The sequence below is a fragment of the Pogona vitticeps genome, chromosome 2 (genome assembly GCF_051106095.1).
Source record: "Pogona vitticeps strain Pit_001003342236 chromosome 2, PviZW2.1, whole genome shotgun sequence".
Lineage (NCBI taxonomy): Eukaryota > Metazoa > Chordata > Lepidosauria > Squamata > Agamidae > Pogona > Pogona vitticeps.
Window position 1 is genome coordinate 41,636,315 of NC_135784.1, and position 17,074 is coordinate 41,653,388.

Sequence of the window (17,074 nt, forward strand, 5' to 3'; positions counted from 1 at the left end):
GCACCTATATGTGTATAAATATGATCCATGAATTCTTTGATTATAGCCTCACTTTTTATGAGGTTCCACAGGCATTTATGTATATTATTTACGTTATTCTTTCTGTCTCACCTAGGACTTAGTACAGCAGCTGTCAGGGGGACAAACCCTGCAGTTCTCAAAGCTACAGAATGAAATTCAACAGGGATAAATGCAAAGTATTTGACCTAGGGGAAAAAACAAACATACAGTTACAAGATGAGGGATAGCTGGCTCAGTAATACTATGAGTGAGAAGCATCTTGGAATTGTCATAGATCACAAGCTAAATATGAGCCAACAGCCAAAGGCAAATGCTATTTTAGATTGCATTAATAGAGGTATAGTTTCCAAATCCTGCAAGGTGCAATAGTACCCCTCTATTCAGCACTGGTTAGGCCTCACCTTGAGTACTGCGTCCAGTTCTGGACACCACACTTCAAGAAATATGCTAACAAATGGGAACAATTTCAGAGTAGGGCAACAAGGGGGCTGGAAACCAAGCCTTATGAGGAAAAGCTGAAAGAACTGGGCATGTTTAGCCTTGAGGAAAAAAGACTGAGGGGTGATATGACAGCACTTTTCAAATACTTGAAAGGCTATCATACAGAGGAGAGGCATGATCTCTTCTCAATCATCCCAGAGTGCAGGACACGCAACAATGGACTCATGTTAAAGGAAGCCAGATTTCGGCTGAATAACAGGAAAAACGTGTTAGAGCAGTATGATAATGGAACCAGTTATGGAACCAGGCATTCAAGAAAAACTTGGATAATCAAATGGCAGATATGCTTTGATTGTTTTCCTATACTGAGCAGGGGGTTGGACTTGATGGTCTTGTAGGCCCCTTCCAACTTCACTTTTCTATGATTCGATCATACTGGTCAACAGTGGAATGTGGAAATAAGGGGGGGAAAAGCAGATAAGATTATTCCTATTTCCTAGCTGTAGTTATTCTTAGAGCTCATGAAAAAAGGTTGGCAGTTCTTAGAAAGCCTATTAAAATCTCTAGGATTCTGTCAGAGGAGCAACCCCAGCTATTGTCCTTGTGCCATTCTGTGTAGACAAAGCCAAGTTCTCATCTCTCTGTGAAATTGTAAATGGTAGCACAGGACACAGAAGACTTGAATTTAACCATGTCATTTCTCCTTCAAGGAAGTGCACCTCTGTATGCTATAATCATAAAACATATGTTTTTCACAATCCATATTTTCCACTGCCTCCTTCCACACTTTGAGATACCAGAAGAATTGACAGGTAGAGATATACCAATGCTGAAGTCAGTCTGGGCAAGAAGACTGTGAAAACTACATATTGTAAAATACATATATTTTAATGTTACACCACACTTTTTCAAGGGGTTGAGTCACATGATTAAACTAGATTTTTTTTCTCAGTAGTGATTTAAATCTAATTCAAATCACTTTGATATAAATCAAATGCATCTTCTTATATTGTGATTTCTACAAGGATAGGAGGAGGAACAGAATATTGACCCCTCTGGGATTGTTTCTTGGCAGATCCAATGAGACCTCTAAATAGGAACAATAATTTTTGTCACCGATGTTGCTATATTTTTAAATACTGCAATGGGGATCTGGCCCCCAAATGTTGAAAGATTTATAGTATATGGAGCGTCTGGTCTTCTAATGACTTTTGTTTGTTTGTTTCATTCTAGGCCACCCTGAAATATTATGATGAATTTAAAGATTTAACCAAAAGAAAGAAAGATGGAAGCATTGTTTATGGATAAACTGAACTTTGCCATAATTGCAGGATAAATTATGACATTATATTAGTTTCATCTTTTACCTGCTGCTGAAACGCACTGTTTTGTCTCATATCTGTTACAGGGCTTACAAGGAAGCAGCCGTGTTATAAGTCTCTATATCAGTAATAAAATGTTATCTACAGTGACCATTTGAAAATGCTGCATTTAGAGAGCCTTGGAAACCTGAAAGGCATGTGCTGAACAAAAAAGTCTTCAGCATATGTTGAGGTCTTTTTTTGGAGAAGCATTACTTTTTTTTCTTACTGCCCTAGAACTTCGCAGAATTACTTCCAAAATGTATCCACTATTCTTCTCATGGATGCCTCCCTGTCACCATCACCACAAGAATGCCCTGTAATGACACCAGACAGGAACCACTTGGGAGGCCACAAAATGGTAGCCAGATGTTCAGCCATTCCTGTCGTTGCTATTTGCAGAGGTAGTGCAACACACAAAAAGATTTTTTGTGGGCGTCGAGGAGAGGCAACAGAGCTGTACTACAACCACAGTTAATGTTCAGCCCCACAAGATGCATAAAGAATACAGATATCGGAACAGGCTGGTTTAGGGGCTATGAATTGGGGGGAAACAGTTCATACACACACATTTATACATGCAAAAATACACATACGTGCAGAAAAAGATATGTACGCATTTTTGAAATCCTATAATTTAAAAATGAATCATTTTAAAAAAGTGATAGAATGCAACAGAACCTGTACGTACATGCTACACTGTAGCTGAGGTGTTAAATTAAGAACAACTTTCACCCTCTTCTTGATACCATCTATGTTTCATGCCCAGAGGAGGAGGCATAGTATCTTAAATTATCTTTAAATGTAGTAAGCCTGCACAAGGTGGCACTTCACCACTATACAAAGGAATTGCGTGACTTGACAACATTCTATAAACTGCACACTGCTAGAATATTCATGTGACACATTTTAAGGATTCATTTTTTTAAAAATATTTGTGTTCCTTTTTAAAATGTACAGTATTCCTAACAAGAGCAGACATTCAAAGTACTTATAAAGCGCCAGGCACAGCCATTTTGAGTTATAGGCTGCAGAGGGATGCATTCCCCTTAAATGTATTTCTGATAATAAATAAAGATATGTCGTATTGAACTTGTGAATAAAAGCCAGCACTGAAGACACACAGTAATAATGTCTGTAGCTGCATCTTCTTTTAATACTGTCCTCCTCCTGCTGTGCTTTACAATTCTTCAATCAAATCTGAAAAAGCCCTTTATTATTCTCACCTCATCTGAGAGTGAAAGACACGAATGCTCACAGATGTTCTTGTGGCTGACTGGATGTAGAGATTCTTATTTACCGAATCTTCACCCAAACAAAACCTCGATCTGCATTACTTCTACTTACAGTATTTGGAAATTGAAAGGGTAAATTACTTCTCAGATTCTCTGTGTTACTTCAGCAACTTCCCTGTGTTTCAAAATAAGTTTTTTTTTCTTTTGAATAACCTAATGTTGGCAAACACAAGTTAAAATATAAACATCCACACGCACACACTCACACTCTAACTGCATAATCAAATGTATGTCTAATTAGCAATATACCACACTAAATTCTAAATTTCTTCTGAATAGCAGTGCATGGGTTTCAGCCCAGAAGTATTGCCCAACTGGCCTCTAATGAATGAGTGAAATCCAGAGTAGGGGTGGGTGGGTGGACTTGCAGTAGGGGCCACAATTTCCCATCAATCCTAACCATTTTTTATTCTGTCTAGGGCTGACGAGAGCTGCAGCCCAGTAACATCTGGATGGCCACACTTCACCCATAACTATTTTACAGGAACAGCCATATGTAATCTAAAACAAATAAACCCAAAATGCAAGAGGCAAGTGTAGAGAGTATTTTGATGAAGGATAAAACATAAGGCCTACACTTCCTCAAGAATATTTCTGCATCTACATTGTGAGTAAGTTTAAAATGCTTCTTTGTGGAGGTGTTGGGTCACAATAAATATCCTAGAGTTTTGTGCAAGGTTTTTCAAATGCTTCATTCTGTGGGTGAATTGTTGAGACCACTTAGTCTTCTGACGTACCTTCATATGTTCCTACTTCAAGAAGAGTCCCACTTTTTTCAAGTTCAAGAAACTCCTGTACACTCAGAAAGTTATAGTCCACACCAGGCACTTCTCCTTCTCTTGGAGGTCGAGTTGTGCCTAAGTAAGAAGAAGAAGGAAAAAAACAAATGAGTCTTCACATTGCAGAAGTACCATCAGAAGGAAAGAAATGTCATCTTACGACCTCACCAACAGAAACTGTGGTGTCAAAATACTCCTGAGGAACCTGTAGTCAGGGAGACATATAGCAAAGTGGAGAACTCAAAATAAAGTGACACTACAATTTGAAACATATATGGAGTGTGTCTGATACGATCACAGTTTCACACGCAAGCCAACGTCTTAACAAAACATCTTAACTTCGCACATAATAGCCTATACCATGACATATTTGTACGTTTTGCATTACCACATAACTCTGTGTGGGGTGGGGGTGTTTGATGCAATGGAGTAATACAGTTTTCCTCCAGGAAGCCTTCTCTTCTCTGGCTATTATTCACAGATGACTAGGAAGGATGCTACTTTTAGTGGAACCATCTTATAGGGCCAGGGCATTTCCCTAAAGGATTGTTGCTTCCAGAGCTTGAAACATAACTGGCTACAGTTAAAATCCCTTTCCCAAGTGACCAGCTGCCACTACAGTTGCAATTTTTAAAAGTAACTATTGTGCGAGTTATTTTGTTAATTGCAAAATCAGTATAACTCTTACAGTCACACTACAAAAGGGACAATGTTTAGAGCCACAACATAATCTAGTTGTTCCCCAGTAACTTGGGGGGGGGGGGAGAGAGGAGAGAGAATTCATAGGAAATAACTAGTTGTGTGTCATAGCCAGGGTTGTGATCTTTTGTATTTTTTTGACTGCAATCTCTCCCCTCCCCATCTCCCCAGGCAGCACCTCCCAGAATTGAAATGAAACTCCCAGATATCCATAGAACCCTGGGACTTGTTGCCAACGAGCAAAAATGTGCAGACTTCTACATCCTCATTCAGGGAACTGCATTTCCCAGGAGGCTCCGTGATAGAGCCGTGCCCCCTTTTTTGAAAGAGGGCTGGAAAGGGCATGTACGCGCTGTGCAGTCCAGGTGACAGAGTCAGTGAAGGTTCCCCTCTGCTGGATTCTTTGGCCAGCAACAGCTGCAAGGGTGAAGCCTGGAAAAGAAAGCACATCGGGCCCCAGGTAAGGCCACCTGCTCCCAGTTGGCAGTGCCTATAGCTCCAGGGTAAGCCCGGCCCAGCCCTCTAGAAACATGCAGTGTGCCAACCTCCTCACATAGCACTGGAATGTGGAAGCTGAGAGACCTGTAATGGTGGGCTGCAACTCCCAGAATCTTGCCTGGGGAATTCTAGGAGAATTCCAGGAATTACCATCCAGTCACTTCCAACTTATGACAACCCAATGATTTAGTGACTTCCTGTTGTAAACAACTCAGCTCAGATCTTGCAAACTCAAGGCTGTGGTTTCTTTTATTGATTCAACTCATCTCCTATTTGGTCTCTCTCTTTTTCTGCTACCTCCCCAATATTACATATAAAAAGAAAAAGTTCTCAAACTTGTCTTTACAGAGAGTGCACTCTCTCACTCTCTCTCTCTTACACATCCCAAAGTCAGCTTATACTGGGAAACGTGGACCAGTTTGGCAGTATTTTATTTCACAAAGTCTTCTGTAAAGACAATACTTGCATGAAATATTCATCAATATTCAGCCCCACATTTTCAGCCTGCCTTTTTTTTAAGGACAACTGCTATATTTTAGCATTCCACTTTTATTTGTATTGCATCATTACATCTGTCAAAACTGCAGACTGATTTTCTGAAACGTTTGAATAGTTCTATTTGTTTCAGGTCAGTGTCCATAATTTTCTTGGCATGCTGAAATCTTAGATCTAAATAAAACTGAGTTCCCATTTGAGTAGACTCACTGAATAAATTATTAAGTCAACATTTATGTAAATACAATGAATTTAACCAGTCTATTCTAATTGGGACTAGCAACTGGGTTTGTACTTTAAAACTGTATACTTGTTTCACTATTCAATAGAGCAGTGATTCCAAACTTGGATAGCCCATGCGTTCTTGGACTGCAGCTTTCAAAAACCCTGGCTAGCAAAGCTGGTGATGAAGGCTTCTAGGAACTGCAATCCAAGAACACCTGGGTTACCCAAGATTGTGAACCACTGCAATAGACAGTAATACGTCAATATACACATTGATTACATTTTTATGTGCTGTCAAATCTTTTCTATCTATAGTAACCCTACTAAAGTATTCACGGTAGATGAAATATTCCAGGAGAAGTTTAACATTTCCACTCATTTCAAGTGAGTTTCTGTGGTTGAATGAAGATCTGCTGAATCCTACTCTAACACTACACCACAATGAAGATATCATTCTTTCAGGGGGGGAAAGCTGAATAATTATATAACAATAATTAAGATCTACTAAATGCCTTTAAGTTCCATCAACCTCAGTGGGAAAATTTCGCAGTCTAGGTTTTCTCGATGAAATCTGTAACCATTGAAATGAGGAAAAAGGGCAGTGGTATGTTTCTGCTGGGTCTTACTTTTGTCATCATCATCAGCATTCACCATTTTCTCCTACAATCACCCTATGCATCCTAAAAGCTTGCTATGGAGGGCTGGGAAACACTCCGGAGCATATATTTTCAGCACGACGGTCGTGCCCCGCTTTACGATTACCCCATTTAACGACAAATCCGCTTGACTGTGAGGTTTTGCAATCGCTCTTGCGATTGCAAAATGATGGTTTGAATGGGGTTTTTCCGTTTTGCGATGATTGGTTCCCTGCTTCGGGAACTGATTTTTGCTTTATGACAATCAAAAACAGCTGATCGTCGGGTTTTAAAATGGCTGCCGGCTGAAGAAAATGGCTCCCCGCTGTGCTTAGGGACAGATTCCTCACTGCACAGGCATTGAAAATGGCCACGCCTATGGCGGATCTTCGCTGGACAGTGAGTTTTCAGCCCATTGGAACGAATTGAATGGTTTTCAATGCATTTCAATGGGCTTTTTTATTTCGCTTTACGACGTTCTCGCTCTACAGCAATTTCGCTGGAATGAATTAACGTCGTCAAGTGAGGCACCACTGTACATATGTTGCAGCTGGAGAGGAAGAGAGACAAAGTTCCAATATTGCTGGTTCTGGATACTATTGTAACACTGCTACATTTGGGGAAAAATGTTCAACTTTGAAAAGTTCATTGAAATAAAATTATTTCCATACACTGAAGACAGGCAGAGGAAAACTGCTGGTATCAGACGTTAACGCAGACAACAGAATACTTCCCATGACTGACATACAGCTGTAGCGTTTCCAACCATGCACATTTGAATCAAACAGGTACTGGTCTTGCATCATTCATCCATGTTACTCAGGTGTCTGAAATCTTAAGTGGATTTACCTGTGGTACAAACAATTTGGGCACCTAGAAGACCTTCATAAGAAAAGCTGAAGTATGCCAACCTCAAAAAGCTGGTAATTTACAGTGTAACTTCCGGCAGAGGTTTTCACCGGTGCAGTCTCTCTTGCTCCATGGCAGTAGAAGTACAGAAAGTGACACTCATTTTCTGCACTACTGTATTGATTCCCCCCCTTGGCTTCATTGGGTCTATGCAAATGTTCCCAAGTGGGATTCAAATAGGAAGTAAAGCAAACAAAGGGTAAGGGAATCCCCGCCTCCTCCTTTCTTGTAGTAAAATGACAGGCTGTTGGCTGGACAGGCGCCTGACAGATGGTACTGCAAAGGATTTTTTTTAACAAACCATCTGGGGTGTTCACAATCAGTACAAATGATGCTTACTACCAGCCCAGGAGGGTTTTCCTTCTCAACATTATTTAAGAGGAAACACAGAGAAACAAAATTCAGTCCATCCTTCTAGACTCATTTGAATAGTAACAAGCACAAGTCTCCTAGGATGTGGCAAAAAACAGACTACACAATGAATGTGCAGCTATCTTGTTTCCCCGGGAAAAAAGACCTACCCTGAAAATAAGCCCTAGGATGCTTTTTCAGATGCTCATAATAAAAGCCCTACTTCAAAAATAAGCCCCAGTTAAGCGAAACCCCACCCTCCACCATTGTGCCGCATTGTACAGAAACCAGAAGAAGATGACATGAGTGTAAAATAAAACACCCTCTGAAAATAAGCCCTTTTTGGGAGCAAAAATTAATATACGACCCTGTCTTATTTTGGGGGAAACACAGTAGAGTGTCTGAAGTCCCACTCTCCTGTCCCAGGAAGGAATTTCTAATTTCAACTGAAATAAGAACAATAAAGCCTCTGAAAAGCAAATGACTGTATCACTGTCTGTACATCTGTATTTCAGCTCCTTCTGACACCAACTGTTTACAGTCCCTCCCTGCAAACATGTGTATATAATTAGGGATTAACCTATCACACTCAGTTGTGTTTTCTTCCCACTTCTAATTGCCATTCTTGTTGTAAAGAAATGTACACATTTTGGTATGTTGTTATTTCAAAAAAACAAATCAAGCTAAATTCTCAATCATCCAGTTTGGAGAACATTACACAGTAAATAGGTTTCTTGTAGTAAAATTCCTCTCTTCAAGAGGAAAAGTCTACCAAGGGGGAGGGGAAATCGGTGGTATTTCTAATCCAAACAGCCTTTGAAAAAACTAATACTCCAAACTCTCAAGTTGGTTAGTTGAAGCTATCAGTTTAGATTCCACCGCAATCAAACATTTTAGCTGTATTTATGAAAAAATTCAAACTTTGGGTGGCTAGAATCCTATTTCCAGTTTATGCTTGTCCTAGAGTACTGTATTTCTACAAATGTAAATCAACATTAGGATTCTATCCCTTAAATTCTTAGAAGATCATCGTTTAGTCATTTAGTCGTGTCTGACTCTTCATGACCCCATGGACCAGAGCATGCCAGGCCCTCCTATCTTCCACTGCCTCCCGGAGTTCTGGCAATTTCATGTTGGTTGCTTTGCAGACACTGTCCAGCCATCCCATCCTCTGTCGTCCCCTTCTTCTCTTGCCGTCATCCTTTCCTAACATCAAGGTCTTTTCCAAGGAGTCTTCTCTTCTCATGAGATGGCCAAAGTATTGGAGCCTCAGTTTCAGGATCTGTCCTTCCAGGGAGCACTCAGGGTTGATTTCCTTCAAAATGGATAGGTTTGTTCCCCTTGCAGTCCAGGGGACTCTCAAGAGTCTCCTCCAGCACCACAATTCAAAAGCATCAATTCTTTGGTAGTCAGCCTTCTTTATGGTCCAGCTCTCACTTCCATACATTGCTGCTGCAAAAACCATAGCTTTGACTATGCGGACCTTTGCCGGCAAGGTGATATCTCTGCTTTTTAAGATGCTGTTGAGGTTTGTCATCGCTTTCCTCCCAAGAAGCAGGTGTCATTTAATTTCGTGGCTGCTGTCACCAATTGCAGTGATCATGGAGCCCAAGAAAGTAAAATCTGTCACTGCTTCCATATCTTCCCCTTCTATTTCCCAGGAGGTGATGGGACCAGTGGCCATGATCTTAGTTTTTTTGATGTTGAGCTTCAGGCCGTTTTTTGCACTCTCCTCTTTCACCCTCATTACAAGCTTCCTTAATTAATCCTCACTTTCTGCCATCAGAGCGGTATCATCTGCATATCGGAGGTTGTTGCTATTTCTTCCGGCAATCTTAATTTCGGCTTGGGATTCCTCCAGTCCAGCCTTCCGTATGATGTATTCTGCATATAAGTTAAATAAGCCGGGGGACAATATACAGCCTTGTCGTACTCCTTTCCCAATTTTGAACCAATCAGTTGTTCCATATCCAGTTCTAACTGTTGCTTCCAGTCCCACATAAAGGTTTCTCAGGAGATAGATAAGGTGGTCAGGCACTCCCATTTCTTTAAGGACTTGCCATAGTTTGCTGTGGTCCACACAGTCAAAGGCTTTTGCATAGTCAATGAAGCAGAAGTAGATATTTTTCTGGAACTCTGGCTTTCTCCATAATCCAGCGCATACTTCTGGGAGTTCTCGGTCCACATATTGCTGAAGCCTACCTTGTAGGATTTTGAGCATAACCTTGCTAGCATGTGAAATGAGTGCAATTGTATGGTAGTTGGAGCATTCTTTGGCACTGCCTTTCTTTGGGATTGGGATGCAGACTGATCTTTTCCAATCCTCTGGCCACTGCTGAGTTTTCCAAATTTGCTGGCATATTGAATGTAGCACCTTAACAGCATCACCTTTTAAGATTTTAAATAGTTCAACTGGAATGCCATCACCTCCACTGGCCTTGTTGTCAGCCAGGCTTTCTAAAGCCCACTTGACTTCACTCTCCAGGATGTCTGGCTCAAGGTCAGCAACTACATCGTCTGGGTTGTCCGGGACATCCAAATTTTTCTGATATAATTCCTCTGTGTATTCTTGCCACCATCACTATATAATCAATCTCAGGTAACATTTCATGCATCTGCAACAAACTCCTACCATGAAAATCATGCCAAGCCAGAATCATGTTGCTTCTGTGACTATTTAAGGACAATCACACAAGTGGTGTGGAACAAATTACAGACTTTTGTTTGTACACCCAGTCATTATTTGATTACACAATCAGGCAAACAGCAGCCTGAAAAGCACAAAATCTGCTTGCATGATTGCCCTTAACACATGGTTTTCCACAATAGGATTTTGCCCTTAATTTTAAAGTAGTGCAATAGCTTTTTTTGCTCCTTTCTGAAAGAGTGTTTTGTGTAACAGAAATATACTCTGAGTTACCCATTCACCATAAATCAACACTCCACACACAGATGTTTCGAGGTCATCATAATAGAGAAATGACACTGTTGGACTATGTAAAGAAAAGGGGGAAAAAGTCTGGGAAGGATTCAAAAGAGGCACTGCCATTTTGTGAGATTTTTGAAACAGTACAAAAATCAAAACCTTTGACAAGAAAATATTCTCAAGCAAACACAGCTTTGTTGACAGTCCAAACACACAAGAATTTTTTTTATAGGAGGTGTATCATCCATCCTCAGAACAAATGTCTGCAAATTTCTATTGGAAGTACATTATATCCCCAGAAGGCAATTACTTGATATGAAAACAAAGAATACTTTGGAGGCCAGCAATCTTGAGTTTAGCAAGCTGTTCAACGGAATCTAGAAATGCATTGGTTTTAAATCAAGGATTCCTTATACGGAAATATTTAGAGATGCAAATGTTCAGAATAACACCTACTATTCACACCTCTGGATTTGCTCTTTAGTCTACATCTCTCTTTCCAAGCAAGGGCAGTAATAAAAATGGGACTAATTGGAACAGATGCAGAATGCATGGAATATAATGACAGCCATATGATCATTACCTGTACTGTACTTTTTTTCTTTCACTATAAGGAACCATTTCTGCAGTCATAAAAAGACTAATTTCATTCACTGGCTGAAATCGTGTTGCACAGCTCCATGTAGCTGAAGATACAGAACAATTAAGACTCAGACCACACATTTTCTGAATAGTTTTTAGCCCAGAACTATAACTGCTATATAATAATGAACTTAAAGACCACCAGTAGTCAATAGTTGGACAATGTTACTTAGCCTGTGGTGTAGATGTTTGTATTTTTTGTTTGGGATTTTGAGTGGGTGGGGAGTGTTTGGGGATTTTTATGTGTGTGCATGTGGGTCTGGTCTCTGGGTATCTGTGTGAATTTCATTGTATGTATATACTATGTATAAACTTACAACAACAATAAAATTATTTGTAATTTGTAAGTGTTTGTGATGATGTCAGCAAGAGCAGTAAATATTTGATGGTTAACTGGAAGTTGAGTCATGGCTAAGAATCTTCACAGATATTTGATGGTTAAAGGCTTTCTCAGATGATTTTGGGGTGCACATGACTTTGTAACATTGTGTAAGGATCATGTGCACTCCAAAATGTCCCATAATCAGTGGCGATTTGCCACTACAGGGGTGGGAGGACCAATTGCCTTGGTCCTTCGAACGTGACTGTTCCATGTAACTATCTTGGAGGGGCTGGAAACTGGATAATATCTTAAACAATGATTTTCAGTGATGGACTCCCCAGCTGAGAGTATTTTGCTGGCGCATGGAATTTCCTGTGTCAGTTGTGTTAAGCAGTGGTCCCCAACCTTGGGCCTCCAGATGTTGTTGGACTTCAACTCCCAGAAATCCTGGCCAACAGAAGTGGTGGTGAAGGCTTCTGGGAGATGTAGTCCAAGAACATCTGGAGGCCCAAGGTTGGGGAACACTGGTGTAAAGGACCCGATTAATGGAAGCAGGCTTGGAAAGGCTATATAGGATTATAACAAGCGGTTTCTCTTCAAGCCACAAACATTTCAACCCATTTCTAAATATACTTCAGCCAAAATGTTATGAAAAATAACAGTGCCCATGCTTTCCTTCTGTCACTCTCCATGATGTGTGGAAGTTTCCTGTCAACTTCCTTAGCAAATGTTAATAGTTTGTGACTGAATTAATAATAATAATAATAATAATAATAATAATAATAATAATAATAATAATAATAATAATAATAATAATAATAATAATAATAATAATAATAATAATAATAATCATCATCATCATCATCATCATCATCATCATCATCACCATCATCATCACAATAACAATAACAATAACAACAACAACAACTGCTTACTGTGATCTTAGAACAACATATCAAGAAGCTGGTATTTATAAACTTTAATTAACTTCCTGTTAGATTAAAATAATTATCTGATATTGCACCACAAATGAGGCATATAAATAGCACTGAAGCCCTAAACTAGCTTCTGGAGTTTAATATTTGAAAATAATTACCAATTTTCCAATCATCCTGTCTTATTTTCCTGGTTCAGAAAACAAAATTAAGCCAAAGTTATCTCTTGAGAGGGAAGTACTAGCACGAATGCTGTGGAAAGGTCTGCATATCTAACAAGATTTTTAACATTTTTACTTCTACTTAAAAACACCCAGACATCTACCTCTCAAAGCAGTTTCATAGTTAATAACTTTGCAATCTATTGTTGCATAACACCATGGTTTACATTGTATTTTCCCCATCAGTTCCAAGGCAATGTTATGTTCTATATCTGGACTATGGAGAGCTGTCCTCAACCCATGCCTTCAGTGTGACTCCTGAGCACACACAGACACCGTTTTTCTCTCTCTATCTTCTCTAATTTTGCCGTCTATTGTTTGGCTCCTCAAACAGATCCTTCTGCCAAAACCTGAAATGACTGCACGTTGCTTATACTGTAGACAATATATATGAGCCTGTGAATACAATCAATCGAAACATTACAGGTGTGATTTCTGTTGGGTGTACCTCCCTGCTAGTGTTTAGAACTGATGACGTCCTAGTCTTCCTAACCAGAAGCTTCTAGTAGGACCCTCCTCTCCTCAGACACCATTTTTGAACTCTAAGTGAAATCATTATTTATGCTGTCCTTAAAATCTTGCACAACTCAGGGGAGCTCAGTATCATTCAAAGTTCACCTTCTTCTGGCATGTCATCTGATAATTCAGATACTTTGCTTGACTTCAGCATCTGTCACCTAAATCGCAGCTAAATAATTTTAGAGCTCTGCTGACGGCAACAAGAGAATAAAATAAATAGAGAGAACCTGCTCCATCTACAAAAGAAACAACCTGATTAGCTGGATAGGCATTAATGTGAATTAATTATTTGTGGCACATAATTAGGAAGTACCACAGTAAATCGTGACCAAAAAAAAAAAAAAAAAAAACACACATCCAACTGCAACACAGAACTGGTTCAACATCAGTTGTGTCTCTAACCAGACAGGGAGGAGGCATTGCTAAGCTAGCTTTTATTTGGCTGAAAAGGACGGAAGATTGCAACAGATGCTCAGCAATGGAGCAGAAATATTTTATCTTGGGAAACAGCAATCAAAACATAAGACTCTCCATATCCAATAAAAGCATTAATCATACAGAAGAGAGACAGACAGGAGGAAGAACCATAAGATCATCTACTCCCATAACTGCACATTATTTTATTTCTCATACTTATGTGACAATTCCTGCAATTATTTCCAGGCTAGCTAGGGTACTTAATCCATGAGGACTCTTCAAGGACAATTTGCTCTGTAGTATTTGTTACACTAGGTCAAATGTCATGGAAAGCTGCTTCTAATATTGGGCAGGTGCGAGCTAGCGGATGCAGGTATGTTGTATTCTACATTCTGTCCAACGGTGGCTCCCTACCTTGGTTTCTTAGATGGTGTGGGATGGAAACTTTCAGATACACTGATCATTAACCTTGTGGGGCTTCTAGGCATCACAAACCATCAACATCTAGGAACCTAAGTTTGATAGACTCTGGCTCCAAGTTGTTATCTTCCTTTACTCTTTTCAACTTATTGAACCCAAGTCAATCTATTCCTAATAGACACCAGTAAGGAGAAGGAGCAGTTCAAAAAAGAAGACGGATGTGTATGTCATCTTGGGCTCCACAGAGGAAAGACAGAAATTTTACAATCACAAAAACCAAGACAAACCTTGGCAACATTTCAGCTACAGTGAAAAGACTGGAAGAGGCAGACAACTCCAAACTGGGAGCCAGACTGTTTCTCCACTGCCATGACCACTCTCCCACTGCTCACAAAACACAGTACAGGCATGCAAATCTTTCTCTATACCCTGGGGACAAACAACCACAAACCTATCCTCTGCACCCATCCCCCAAGTCGGCAAGGTATTTTGTGGCGTTATTTGCAAGCAAAGAAAAATACAAGCCAGAATGGTGGGGTTTTTTTTGGGGGGGGGGGGGAAGCAGGTTTGAACAAATTAAGAAAAGATCACAAATAGTGCGCTAATTTTGCCCTAAGACATTTCCTAAAAATGATGGGAGACATTGCAGGGAGAGAGGGGGGAAATCCTTGTCTTGCTCTTGCCTGGAGGGAACAAAGAATTCTACAACCCTTCCTTACATCCCCTCCACACACATGCACACTCCAATTCTTTTCTGCAGGTGGGAACTACAGACTGTCATTGCCCTCTTCTCTCAATAACCAGCCAGTGTGCAATGAAGAGGAACAGCTGCTATCTGGGGATGGGAGTCTTCTGTTTCCCCTTGTCTCTGGGCTGGGATTGGGGGGTGGAGGGACAGAAGAACAGCTGTTGCTCCAAGGCAATTCATGCTCATAAAGGAATTCGCAGTCGGAACAAATGTCTGCCCTAAGTTGTGCCTTGCAGTCAGTTTGATTCTTTGGTAAGGAGGCATGCTTGAGCCCAGTTCCCATAGAAGCTGGGAAAACTGACTATACAGCAGATCTTTGAAGCTAAATTTGACCATTAGTTTATGTTATAAAATCCCCACATCACTAAAATATTTCACATGAGGGAACAAAGATCATAGAATCATAGAATATAATTATGTTTGATTATCATAGAATATGTCGCATGGCCTGGATTCTGGGATGATTGAGAACAGATCCTGGCCCTCCTCTGTATGACAACCTTTGAAGTATTTGAAAACTGTCATCATATCACCCATCTGTCTTCTTTTCTCAAAGCTAAACATGCCCAGTTCTTTCAGTCTTTCCTCACAGAGCTTGGTTTCCAGCCCACTGATCATCCTTGTTGCCTTCATCTGAACTTGTTCCAATTTGTTAGCATCCTTCTTGAAGTGTGGTGTCCAGAACTTCCCACCTGCAGACGCAATACTCAAGGTGAGGCCTAACCAGTGCTGAATAGAGGGGGACTAGCACCTTGCAGGATTTGAAATCTATGCTTCTGTTAATGAAGCCTAAAATAGCATTTGTCCTTTTTGTATCCGCATCACACTGTTGGCCTATATTCAGCTTATGATCTACGACAATTCCAAGATTCTTCTTGCCTGTAATATTTACTGTTAAGAGGGGAAGAGGCACGGTCCAATAAATACACTGCAACATAAATGATCAAGCAACCCATTCCTGCTCAAAATGAGTGCATTCCCTTCCATATACACACTGCCAAACTGCATCTTTTCATGGTGCCTGATAAGAAATCTATAAAATGGATTGGTTATTTTCAAAACTTGTTTTGACCTCTCTCATTATTGACACCATCAGAATTGCAGTAGTGCTTGGAAACAATTACCAGCACCTCATCCAATACTGTACAGTGTTACTTGAGCATGTAGGTATACAATGCAAATACATGCTCACTATAATGTATGAACACCACTTTTATTTGCCTCTGTGTGCTCCACACCCACTTGTCCTATAATACTTTAGATGACTTTGGTGCTAACTGAGCATGAAACAAAACTTAAAACTGTTTTTTTTAAATCCCCCAACCCTAAACCTGTTATTCAGAAATTCTGCAGTTTTCTTCCTTTGTGATACTTCTATAAAGCATGCTATTTTTATACAAATTTAATCAATTGCAAAAGGAGAGTGGTAATAAAGGAAACATTTTGAATGCTCCCCTTCAATAAAAACCACTCAATTTATCACTCTGTTTGTTTGATAACTGTACACAAAAGAGATAAAGATATGTTGTATGTGTTATGTTTTTGAAAGGCTCTTACATGAAACTTCATGTAGCTATTCAACTTAAACCTGACAGGCTTGATTCCCTTAAAAAAAACTATCCTTCCTAATTTCATTCAATTCTGCCAAGGAACTGAAAAAATGTCCAGCAAAAAAAATTAAAAAATCATGGGTGCACAGCACCCATAAACCTATCTATGTTTTGGTGGCATACTCTTCATATGAGGGATTACAATGCTGGAAAATGCCATACACATCTAAAAAAATAGGAGGGAAGACAGACATTAGTTGCTTAATTACAACTAATGGAAGTACTGGTAGAATGCTAGCCTCAGAAGGAAAAACAAAGTCCACACAGGATAGGAGGAGGTGCTGATAAGTATTAAGCCTTTCCCAGAAAAATTTGAGCTAGGAAGCTGTATGCCACACTATTCTACATATTCCCCCAGGAAGTCAATGCACTTGTGACATCTGTCCTGCAGCTTCTTAAGTCTCTGCAAATAAAATTCTTCTGACTACTGGTGTAACCACTTATTGGCAGCATTAGTTGCCTCCAGAACACTCCCAAATTGTTGTCCTTTTAGGGGTTTTTTTTTTTTTTTAAAGTTTGGGGAACAGATAATAGTCAGAAGGAGCCAGGTCAGGAGAATAGGGTGGATGGGGCATCACTTGAAAGCCTAAGGTCAGTTTTGCCAT

The 17,074-nt window shown here is 39.9% G+C and overlaps 1 protein-coding gene across 49 annotated transcripts in view; it reads right to left on the reverse strand.

Moving 5' to 3' along the window:
* The window catches only part of MAGI1 (membrane associated guanylate kinase, WW and PDZ domain containing 1), a 601,653-nt gene that overhangs the window by 190,718 nt on the left and 393,861 nt on the right, over positions 1-17,074 (reverse strand). For all 49 annotated transcript variants that reach the window (XM_078388879.1, XM_078388878.1, XM_072989400.2 and 46 more), the window contains one exon: positions 3,856-3,975. In XM_078388879.1, the coding sequence (XP_078245005.1) occupies positions 3,856-3,975 (120 nt within the window). The remainder of the gene's footprint in view (positions 1-3,855; positions 3,976-17,074) is intronic.